The sequence below is a fragment of the Charadrius vociferus genome, unplaced genomic scaffold (assembly GCF_000708025.1).
Source record: "Charadrius vociferus isolate BGI_N301 unplaced genomic scaffold, ASM70802v2 scaffold141, whole genome shotgun sequence".
NCBI lineage: Eukaryota > Metazoa > Chordata > Aves > Charadriiformes > Charadriidae > Charadrius > Charadrius vociferus.
In genome coordinates, this window is record NW_009647743.1 from 1,068,137 (window position 1) to 1,080,161 (window position 12,025).

The following is a 12,025-nucleotide window of genomic DNA, read 5'->3' on the forward strand; positions in this document are numbered from 1 at the left end:
TTTTGGTGACCTGCTTTTTAAGCTCATTTTATGTAGCCCACGACAGCCTGGCACAGCAATTTCAATCTACTCTGACTGACACCACAGCTCTGCAGAGTTGTATTGTCTATACCACAAACATTTTTTATGTGAGAAGAGAGCAAGACCTCTCAAGATAATGAAATGAAGTTACCAAACCTGAGCAGAATGGATGAATGACTGCTCGGGCAGTAATTGATAGTCTAGCTTGCTAAGGACCAGATCTGGCATTCCCAAGACATTCCTGACTCATTCCAATGCCTTCATGATTCAGCTAGAACTGAAGTATGGGCACTTTTGTGTCTCTTCGCATGCTAGTCCTCACCACCTCGTACCCGGTCGCCGAGTTCATAGCAGGGTGCCCGGTCAGAGCTGCTATTGCCGCGGCTTGTCTGGGTGCAACCACCCTCTCTGCTGCAGGTTATGACCCCCATTTATATACCAAGCATGACGTCTATGGTATTGAATATTCCTTTGTCCAGTTTGTCCTGTCTATGCTCTGTCTCAGCTTCATCAGGAAGCTGAAAAGGTCTGTGACTAATGTAAACATTATAGAGTCCTAGAATGGTTTAGGCTGGAAAGGACCTTGAAGATCATCCAGTTCCAACCCCCCTGCCATGGGCAGGGACACCTCCCACCAGCCCAGGTTGCTCCAAGCCCCGTCCAACCTGGCCTTGAACACCTCCAGGGATGGGGCATCTACAGCCTTTGTGGGCAACCTGGGCCAGGGGATCACCATCCTCACAGCGATAAAACTTTTCCTGATGTCTAATCTAAATCTACCCTTTTCCAGTACTTAGCAACAACTAAAACAATATGTTATCAACACTATTCTCATACTAAATTCAAAACGTAGGAAGAAATTTAACTCTATCCCAGCGGAACCCAGGACAAATACCTAGTGAGGTGTCTTCAAAGTCTCATTCACAGTTTAAACCCTAGATATTGGGATCTCAAAGTGTGCATCTTGGAAGGGTAAGTTAAAAGTCCTCTTAAGTTACCCTTCCAGATGGCTGCAGCTCTCTCCAGCTACTGGCAGGGGATGGGAAGTCACCAGGTATGAACCCCTCCCACGTCCTGGGCTCTACTGTAGTTTCAGTGATTTGAGGAGCAAAGGGGATGGAGCTGTGGCGCACCCACTTTCCCTCCACTGGTACCACACTTGTGCTTCTTCACTTTGTCCCATCACAGAATCACAGAATCACTGAATGGTTGAGGTTGGAAGGGACCTTTGGAGATCACCTGGTGCAACCCCCCTGCCAAAGCAGGGTCACCCAGAGCAGGTTGGACAGGAACGCATCCAGGTGGGTTTGGAATATCTCCAGAGAAGGAGACTCCACCGCCTCTCTGGGCAGCCTGTGCCAGTGCTCTGCCTCTTCTCTGTAACTATGAGCGACAGATAAATTAAGATTGCTTTAATATATAGAAAGAATCTGTCAAATATTACTCCTTTATGGTTACTTTCCTTCCCATGGCCATCTCTTTCTTGATGCGTACTTTAGTTTCTTGGATGGAGTAGCCCGTGCAGCGCAGGAGGAGCCGGAGCGCTGGGCTGCCTGGCACAGCTTTGCCAGGGCTAACGCTTGGGACTTCACCAGGTCCGTACTGCTTTGAGCTCCATCTTGCCTACAGAACCTGCGGGTTTTTGTGACAAGGTGCTAAATTCGTAACTAGTGGCAGAGTGCTTCAATTATCCCCAAGGACTTTAGCATCGTAAAGCCTGAAGGGAGGGGGAAAAAAGAGACTTCCAGACTTCAAACAGGAAGAATGAAAAGAAGAAAAAAAAGTCTATGAGGTGAAATTATATATAATACAAAGAAATGAGACTCTTTGTCTTCCATTTTCCACAGCTGAAAAAAAGTGCAATTCATTACAGGATAGGAAAAAGAAGTGTATTTACAAAATCCTGAAGAATGGGGTTACTCCAGCGGTTTCAATTCAATGTGAGGTTTATTTTGAAATACTCCCTTTGCAGCATTAGGAAGGACAAGAGCTGCCATCTGAATACATGTATTATAATTACCAAAAAGAAAGCACATCTCTCTTATAGTGAAGTGTAACCGCCACTTCATAAGGTACGCTTCCTTCAGCGTGAGCACATTGATGCCCTGTGTCTGCCAAGTGACTGATTCAGTAAGTACAAATGTAATACTAATTTTTTTTCAAATTCAGAAATCTCTCTGTCCTTTTTTTCATCTCTAATCTCCCCTTTCACCCCTTCCTAAGTAAAAAGCAATCTACTGGTTTAAAAAAAAACCAAAAACACACACTTATTTTAGATGTTGTTATCCTCCCATCATTTTCCACTACAGAAAATTTATCCACATTCGTTGACATATGCAATAAAATCTGCACCTGTAAATACAATTAACGCTATATGGTACACTCTTAAAGTACACTAATTTATTAAAGCTTATCAGATACTTTTTATGCTCAACTGTGTTAATCTCAGTATATGCCTCAGGGAAAAAACATGTTATCGACCAGGAATAACAATAATCTCAAACCTGAGGACTGGTTATGGAACATTAATGTGTTTGGGGTTTTGTGATGGTAACTTTGAAAGAGACTGGCAATAAAGAAATTTAACCAGCATTTTGGTTGGTTCAGAATTATGATATTAATGCCTAACTTTTAACGTACTCAGGCTCATTAGTTCAACAAGATAGATCAAGAAGCACAGCAGTCCATTCATGTAAGGGGGAACTGCCAGAGCATCAGTTTTTATGATGTACCACAGTACATTATTCTCCCTGCAGTAGACTTCTTACATGCTAATTTTTTTTTAGAACACAGTATCTAAAAATACATATATATACACACACACAAAAAAATAATTTACAAGTCATTTAACCTTTGTTGTGAATGAGATTGTTTAAGAGACATTGCTGTCACCAATTGTCTACTCAACTAACAGGTGTTCATTCTAACCATGTTACTGTTCCTCATTAAAAACAGAGTTGGGATTTACAGCGTATTTTGTGTACCTAACGTGGCAATTGGGCAGGATTTCACAGAAATACCTGATGATTCTAGGTACTTCAATTTTGTAGATATTCATGGGAGGTAGCAAACTTTTTTTTTTTTTTTTTTAATAAAGGCATTTCTTAAAGTCTTGCTGCACAGGCACTTCAGACTCCAGGGTTATTAATCACTTGGGAAAACCTCAGTTAATCAGTCATATGCTATAAATGGAGCTGGTGCCCTGCTGTTTGTGTGTTCCATGCCTCTTGAGGGCAGCAGGAGTAACTGTACTTTAGGGACTTTTAAAGTGTGTATGTGAGTTACAGGCGAGCAAAGACGGTACAATAGGGAAAGGTAATGCAGGGCAGGCATTAAAATCCAGTTAAATCAAATCAGTGTATTTCACTGGTGATGGGCATTGGTTCTGTTTCCTCTCCTTTAAATTGGGTGTTGGGGTATCAGACTCTGAAGCATAACTCATTGGATTTCATACAATCATAGAATGGTTTGGGTTGGAAGGGACCTTGAAGATCATCCAGTTCCAACCCCCCTGCCCTGGGCAGGGACACCTCCCACCAGCCCAGGTTGCTCCAAGCCCCGTCCAACCTGGCCTTGAACACCTCCAGGGATGGGGCAGCCACAACATTTGAGATGCTTTTTCAGAGAAATACGCAATCAGCTGATTTCACTGTCTATGCCTCTGCAGAGTTGTCAGGGAAACACTCGTATTTCCAAGATGAAGACAGCCAACTCCTTCAACAGATGCTCTGCACTTACCAGACCTATGAACTAAGCATCTCGGAATACTGTTGGGGGTTTTTGACTTATCCTTCGATGAGCTCCTGTCCATTTGCTCTTGAGTACAAGGCACCAGCATCCCATCCAGCAGAAGCCTGATGAGCAGGATTATGCAGGTCAGGGAGCTCTGCAGTTTGACGACAGCAGCAGGTTCCCGGCAGAGAGAAACACTCTGTGCCCTTCAGAGCACCGTGATGAGGAGAGAGGAACACCATCTGCCGCGGATGCAAAGCGCATCACTTGTAAGGGAGAAGTAGCATATATATATATGCTATATACCATAGTAGTAGAATATATTTATTGATATAAAACAATGATTCAACAAAGTAAATGCAACAGTGATTTTAAAAAATCAATGGCAAGACACACTTGGCTATTTACTGCACGGAGGACAGGGTCAGACAGAGCTGTCAGGGAGACCCTCCCGTTGAGCAGAGGTTCAGAGAGGACCCCCTTTGCTTTCCAAACCCCTTCTCAGAGAGGAGTCTGGGGGCGGCTGGATCCAGTCCCAGTCCCAGACTGGGTCAACGGTTTATGGCTGAGGGATTATACCCATCCAGTCAATCCTTTGTGTCACGTAGCTGAGATTTCACAGTTCGGCACGCTCTTAGTCACTGACCGAGGAGCTGTGGTGGCAACGAATCTCTGAACCTGGAGAAGTAACCTGAGGGCGTCCCTGCTCAAGGGGAGACCCCGGCGTGCGGCCACTGCCGGGCAGGAGAGCTCCGAGGGCTCTGGGGCTGGTCACTATTGATGGGGAGAGAAGACTGACCTATAGTCATATCTGCATATCGCCCACAGTGCCAGTATGGTGGTGAGGTGGGCGCGTTGCTCCAGTCAGCCCTTGGCTGTTGTATTGGTACCTGTTTCCCCAAAACCACGTTGAGCTGGATGCCACCATGAAGACTAGATGCACCGTTGTGACCACCATGGGTGGTTATCACTTGGGCAGGGTAATGGGAGATCAAGGTCAGGTTGTGGTAAGGCAGCAAGCACACCGTCACACCATCCCCTCAAGTCTCTTGTCCATGAGGAACTGTTGTGTCTACCAGCGACATACTGGTTGGGAAATGGTGCAGATGGTGTTCAAGGAATCACAGACTTTGAACCACAGAGAGAAGCTCAATTCTCTGCTCCCTTAGCACCAAATTCTTTTCCTGTCCTACACCATACGGTGAAAAATTAAAAAATACTTGTGCTGGAAGTCAACCTTGCAGACCAAGGAAAAAGAAGTAGATTTGTTATAAGCAGACCCCTGACAATTCATAGGCTAAGAAGGCTCAGCTGTGTTATCATCCATCTTAGCTTACCTGGGATAATCCCTCCTTACTGCATTCCACACACCTAACATGCTATATAAAGCAATGCTAAAATGAATCAAAATAGTAAAGAAGACAATGGAACCCTGTACACATTCTACTAATTAAGAAAATAAAGGGGGGAGGAGTCCAAAGAGAAAAAAAAATGGGGAGGGGGAGGGGCGGTAAATTTTCTCTAACTAGCCTGTTTCTTTTACACTGAATTCAGATTCAGATAAATGAATTCTTTGACATACTGGTAAAATATTTCTACAAACTCTATGAGAGCTGACAGCGGAAACTTTGGCAACATCTCCAACTTCTACAGATAAAACAAACTCCTAGACTGGAAGAAGAAGTCCACAGGAGGGATATTTTAAGATCTGTGTGTGAGAAAGTCTCACAAGTTAGAACTATGGATGTGCATGTGAAAAGGGAATAATTAGGTAGTGGGTTAGTTCAGAATTTGACAAGACAGAAGTGTTGTGAGGTTAATAAACAGTTCAGACGAAGGGATATAAAGGAAGGAGCTTACTCAAGTTCAACATCAGGATGAAGGAAACCGTATGAACAAAACCAGAATAACTTGGTCTAAGACAGTAGTCCTCCTGTTCTCCCACTGATGGAAGCAAGTTGATACCTGACATGAGGAATTCAAGTGAGTGATGGTACAAGAGAGAAAAAGAGTATATCTGTGTGCAAAATCGTGGCCTGAAATTCAGTTTGACAAAAAGAAGCCAAATATTAACAGACAAGTAACAAGATATGACAATATAAAATACATGTAAAAAGGTTGTTAAAAGGGGAAATGCCTACAGGCAATGTAGACTTCAAGTAGCTACCCAAACGGTGGAGAACATTCAGCAGAAGGAAAAATCAGGGGAAAAAAAACAGGATAAAACACTGAAGGAGTAATACAACACACACAAAACACGAAAGAGGAAACTGGGAAAGGAGTAACGCATGGTTATATCTTGAAAAGCAAAGACATGCTTAGGGAAGTAGAGCGAAGGCGTAGGAGTACCTCGACAACAGCAATGACAAACAATTTATGTTTGTAAGTAGGTTGGTGGACATACGTAGGTGGACATAAAGAGACTACAACTTATCAGGATAAATCTTAGAGGGACACAGAAAACACAGAGGGAAGTGGATGGGATAGAGCACTAGAGTGAAAGGGTACAGAGCAGAAATGGTGAGTGCAAAATAATTAATATATGCCCAACTGCTTTGTGGCTCTTCCCAAAATGAAAAAAACTTTTAGAGAAAACTGGACTGATGAGCAAGCAAGCACAAAAAGTAGCTGAGAATAATAAAAAAAAAATATTAAAGAAGGATTATAGAATTAAGTTAAGTTTGCAAACAAGACTCAAGGAAAAAATCAGAAGACAAGAATGAAAGTTAAATTGCACAAGAGGTTAAAACATACAATAAAAGGTTTTTAGAAATTGAAGAAGAAACCTCTACAGGTAACAAACTAGAAGTGTTTATCCAATCCAGCTTCTCTTTGTCATTAACAGATGTTGAAATCAATGAGATCACTGGGTTCAGCTGAAGCATTTGAGTCATTCTTATTCTCTAATAATAGATGAAAGCTGTTTTAAGCTGTGGGATAGATGACTGATGTAATGCCTGAAAGCAACAGCACATGAAGAAATAAAATGCTTTCTTTACAAGGTATTTATTTTGTGTATTTGTCAGCACTTGAGAATTATCCACATCACCGGTTTGCTGAAAGTTTGCCCCCTTTCTTCGCCTTTGCAAAACAAAAGTGTATACCGATAAAAACAGTAGCAAAGCTGGAAGTGAAAAGTTAGCAAGAAAGGTATATAACAGAGGAAAGCGTAAATAATTCCTGTTAAGAAGTTAGCTGTGCTGCAAACACAGGTTACCCTCAAAGCTAAGCTCTGCAGAAGAACGGAATGACACGGCGTGACTTCGTGTGGTGGAGGAATGGCATAGCCCGGTAAGCCCACAGTCACAACCCTGCAACATTAGCTCCCCTGACTCGTCAAAAGAAAGACAGAAAATACCACCAAAATGCGGATAAAATCAGAAAATGACTGAATTCTCTCAGAAGGAACTACACTTGTATTCAATTTCTAACAGACTGTTTGTGCCTACTTATGTTAATTTTGATAAGATTTGCACACACCACCGAGTCTTTTAAAAAAGAAGAAAGACCCGTACCCTGCTTGAAGGATTTTGAGTCCTCTTCCTTCTCTCAGCCACCTAATAATGACTCGATTCTTTTCTTAATGATGTCAGGAAACGTTCTGCTCTTGAGTTTTCAAGAATAAAAACCATCTCAGCTTTTTGATCCTGCGGCTGTTTACTCTAAAAGCTATCAATTTAATAGGTTCTGAGTTTTGCTCATATATACAGATTGCACATAGTAGGGTATTTCAAACAGTGATTCGGGAGCAAAACCTTTATGTAGAAAGGATGAGAGGTATAAAGCTCGAGAAAAGACAACGTCCATAAAATTTTGACCAGATCTAGGGTGCAGAGGGGGAAAACTTATACTGAGTCATAGCGTTACAGCTTAATAGAATTTAAACTATTCTGTAACCCACAAAGCAGGGACTCAAATATAAAATGGGGAAAATAGATCCAGCACTAGGCAAGTAATAGAGAGTAAGATCGTATTTGGAATAATGGGCATCGTTCTGGTCACCTTATTATGGAAGTGGTGAAACCTCATTGGCTGACATCTGATACGGGGTGGTTTTGGATGTCGTCCTGTTTCTTCCATTATTAATTTTGTGCTCCAGGGCAAATGCCAGCAGTGCTCATTTTAGTTTTTACCTCCTGCTGCAACTTCAACTGTCAGAGAGACAGCAGGAGTCAAAAATGAAAGGAGCCACCTTATAGAAATGCTGTGCCACTATGTCATTTTTAAACTGACAGCTTTTTACAGTCCAATTTCTCAGGGAAAGAAAAAAAGGACTTTCATTTTCACCTCCCACTGCTGCTTTGACAGAGAAAGACATTCACCCAGGTTTGAATGCTGGTGGGAGGCAAAAATGTAAAACTGCGGCAGAGTGTTTGTAAGTGGGCTTTGACTACCCCGTAGAAGGATAAGCTGATTTGGGACAAGTTGAACTCTAACCTTTGCTTACCAGGTGGCAAAAGAGAGAAATGTGTCCACCTGCCCAGAATGCGATAGACGGAGACTATTCTGAAGGATATACGTGAATATAGAAGAGCCAGACACACCTAAGGATTTCAGTTCCCCTGAAGACATAAAAATGGCTGTTTTAATAGTCTTTGGCCTTCAAGAAATCGGCAATTGAGAAGATTCTTCAATGAGAGCAACTGTAGAGGAAGGCAGAGATGTCTAACAGGAGGAATTCAGTAAAAAGGTAGCATGCCCCTTTTATTACTAGTATATAGTAAGGAAAATCCCTCCCAATCAAGAGTCAGAAAAAGTAGCTAAGAAAGAAACGAATGCTGAAGAACCACACATAGTAATTTTTCTACAGTTAAAAACATAATAGGTACCAAAGTAAAATATTTACAACGGTGAAAGCAAAGTAATAAGGAACAGTAATATTAAAGTACATCTACGACAGATGCCTCTAGCACCCTAATCTATCTAGCTTCCATGACATGTATAGTACTTAGAAAACTAGGAATCTCACATAATGATGTAATGCAGTAATAGAATATAAAAGTAGAAATAGCCCCTACTTGCTGCTTGATTCAGTTTTTCATTTTCCAAGTACCAGTTACATACTCTTCTGAGCTCAGAGTTAAAATTAATTGCAAGTGACAATGTTATTCAGGCTAAAGAAATTAATCTCTTATCATTTAAGACTGTCTGTTGTTAATCTTGTATTCCTTGTTTTGGGGCTCTGCTTCTGACAATGTCCATAACCTTGTCAGGCTTAGAAGGATGCACTTGACTAGGACATGCAAAACATTTGGCTCTCAAGGACAAGAACGCTGAGTATCTCCAAAGGCATTGTTTAGTGAGACCATCTAGAATAGTAACAAAGCTGTGACATCTGGAAAACACGCATATTTTCCAATAAAATAGCATACACCTATATGGGGTATACACTTACAGAATCACAGAACCACAGAACGGTCAGGGTTGGAAGGGACCTCTGGAGATCACCTAGTCCAACCCCATATGTATATTACGTATACATACATATATATAAGTATTAAATAATCTAAAATAGTGGGCATTAAACACACAAGCTGTATCTGGGGTCTTCTAAAGAAAGTTGGGAAATCTAAGCCTTGCAATGAAAACACATCATCGATTGTAACAATATCTGGAGTTATAATTAATGCCATGGTCCCGGCTCCTAACATTTTTTCACGTACATGGGACAGCGAAACAGCATTCTGAATTCTGCATCTTTTACACATTTTATTTTCTATTTTCTCATTTAGAATGGTTTTGAACTCCTGTTTCACTCATCTAAGCTCACTGACAAAGTCTTTTTGCATTATATATTTCTCACCTTCTGATAATTCCAAATGACGAAAAGTTGTTTTCGAGTCCTCCCCTGCCATTTTCCAAGATACCTGGCTGCTACCAAGAAAGCACAGTCCTCTTTTTCCCCGTCTGTTTCATTTTCACACAACACATCCCGATCCACAATTTTCCTTTAGAAGAAGTGGGTTTGCACACATGGATACTCCCCTGAGCAGTTGATTCTGTAGTGAAAGGTATTGAAACAATTCTCAGTGAAATTGCCTTGAGTGTTTCTAGGCCTTAATTGCTATGAAAGAAAGCTTGAAGATATTAATTGGGCAAAAAGTGGTACAAACGACTTCTGCATAAGTGCCCTTGTAATATGAAACGTTATTGGTTGTATTTATGAAGGGTCTACTGATGGAAACTTCAAGATATCCAAAAAATGGTACACAAGAAGAACAGGAAAGGTAGGACAATGTTAAATACATAAAATAAGGAGTATTGTAGCAGCTCAACTGGAGCTTCTGAACTGATTGCATAATCACTTCCCAATTCAATAATTATTTCTTTTTATTTATTCTGAGTTGCAAGTTGAAAGTTTCAAACTTTCTATCGGAGCGATTTACAACAATTTTAGCGCAGAATCTGAACCCGGCTTCACCAGATGAAGCCAGTAAGAAGGAAACCAAGGAGCACAGAGAATTTATACGCCGTCATATTTAAAATACCCATACAGGCTGCTGAAAGCATCGTTTTAAGCAGAGCTTATCTTGTAGTTGTTGCTGAAGAGGGTATAATTGTCTCCTTTTCCCTCTTTCCCGGCTCGCCAGGGGTCTGGAGGACAGGGAGGCAGGGAGTGGGAAAGGAGGCAGAGGTAGGGTGGCACGAGGCTTTGAGGAGATCGGGAGGGGAAAAGTCCTCAGGATAAATGGAGCAATTGTCTCAGAGATGCGAGTCTCAGAAACGGAGTGAAAGAGCCCGGGTACGTTCAGAGGTAATTGCGTGGAATAATAGAGATAGGTTTCTCCTAAGTAATCACCTTAGGGAAGAGAACGCTTTTACCGTTGATAGCAAAAGCAAGGCGGGCTGCGGAGAAATGACTTAAAGAAGGGCTTTGGGTTTTTCTTTTCCTCTCCTGCTTTATCCAAAGTTTTCTCAGTTTCTATCTGAATTCGTGGAAGCTCACTACGCCTCACTGCCTTCCCCACTTACAGGCTGATGGGGTTGTTTTTCCACTGTCTTTCAGCAGTACATTTGTTCCCCATCAGTTTGGAACATCAGCTTCAGGAAGGGTCATATCCGTGAAAGTATCTGCGTGCCCGATGAGTCAGAGGAGGGCCCAGTGGAATTTCACCAGTTTTCCAAGAAAATCCCATCAAGCACTAAAAGAATTGGCTGATTCTGACTTTTTTTTTTTTTTTTCCTGCTACATACCCTTTTCGGTTTAGAGCTTTAGAGTTTAGAGTCTTAACCAGGCTGATAAAGCCAGAGGCCAAGTCAGACTGAGCATATGATGACTGTATACTGCAAGTAAAAGGGGGGAGGAAGAAGAGGGGGAAAAAAAATCACCACCAAAAAACAGAAGAAAAAACCTGAAACAATATTGGTTTTGACTTTGCATAGACACCTCCTGAAAAGAATTTTAATACAGCATATATGAAGACCAAATTCCACTCTTATTTGCCCTGATAGCTAGAGGAAATGTTTTGACTGACAGAAGGCAGCTCATGTTCTGATATACAGCTTTTCATTACTATAGTGTTATACGGGTTCAGCATGAATCCCCGAGAGCAAATCCCTAGTATATCCCAGCACATTGTTCTTTCCACTCCTGATGGCTGAAATCCTAATTGAAATCTTATGTTTATTTATTTATTTTCTAAATCTTTCATTCTCTCACTCGAACCTCAAGTGATTTCATTATGATGTCTATCTTTTAATGACTACTTGACCAGCTCTGGGTCTCACCTTGTCCACGCTAATGCAAATACTCTGATGAATTTTATGGGCCAACTATACAAGCAACAAAGACTCACTTTGGTGCGTTTGCAGGAGAAGACTTGGTCGGTAAATTACTCATGTTCAAATATTAAAGACACTGATTTTTAACAGGCAGATTGGTTGAATGATGTAACTGCAAGGAGCTATGTTTATTTCCGAGCAACAAGAGTCATCAGGACATGGCTGGGATATAGTTGGGGGTGAACCAACAGCCAGAAAGTTCACTTGGCCAAGGAAATGCCGTGAACCACCATGAGAAAGGTTCGGCCATATGGCAGGAAGGCAGATGCCAGGGTGGCCAGTAAAGCGCAATGATGAGAGCTTTTTCTACCAACCCCTTCCCCTCCAAAAACCCCAACAAACCAGCAATAACAACAAGAAAACAATAATTACACTCCCTATTTTTACCAAATGGAGAAATCGGATTTTTTGCAGCCAACCCACCAAGGCAATCCTGGCGTGCTAACCATTTAGAAATGCGTTAGGAAGAAGCACACCTGAAAAGAAACCT

The 12,025-nt window shown here is 41.6% G+C and overlaps 1 protein-coding gene across 1 annotated transcript in view; it reads left to right on the plus strand.

Moving 5' to 3' along the window:
* The first annotated feature begins 305 nt into the window (after positions 1-305).
* Positions 306-12,025, plus strand: part of AGA (aspartylglucosaminidase) — a 50,631-nt gene continuing 38,911 nt past the window's right edge. The window contains exons 1-2 of the mRNA XM_009882019.1: positions 306-547; positions 3,844-4,022. Coding sequence (XP_009880321.1) covers positions 306-547; positions 3,844-4,022 — 421 coding nt within the window. The remainder of the gene's footprint in view (positions 548-3,843; positions 4,023-12,025) is intronic.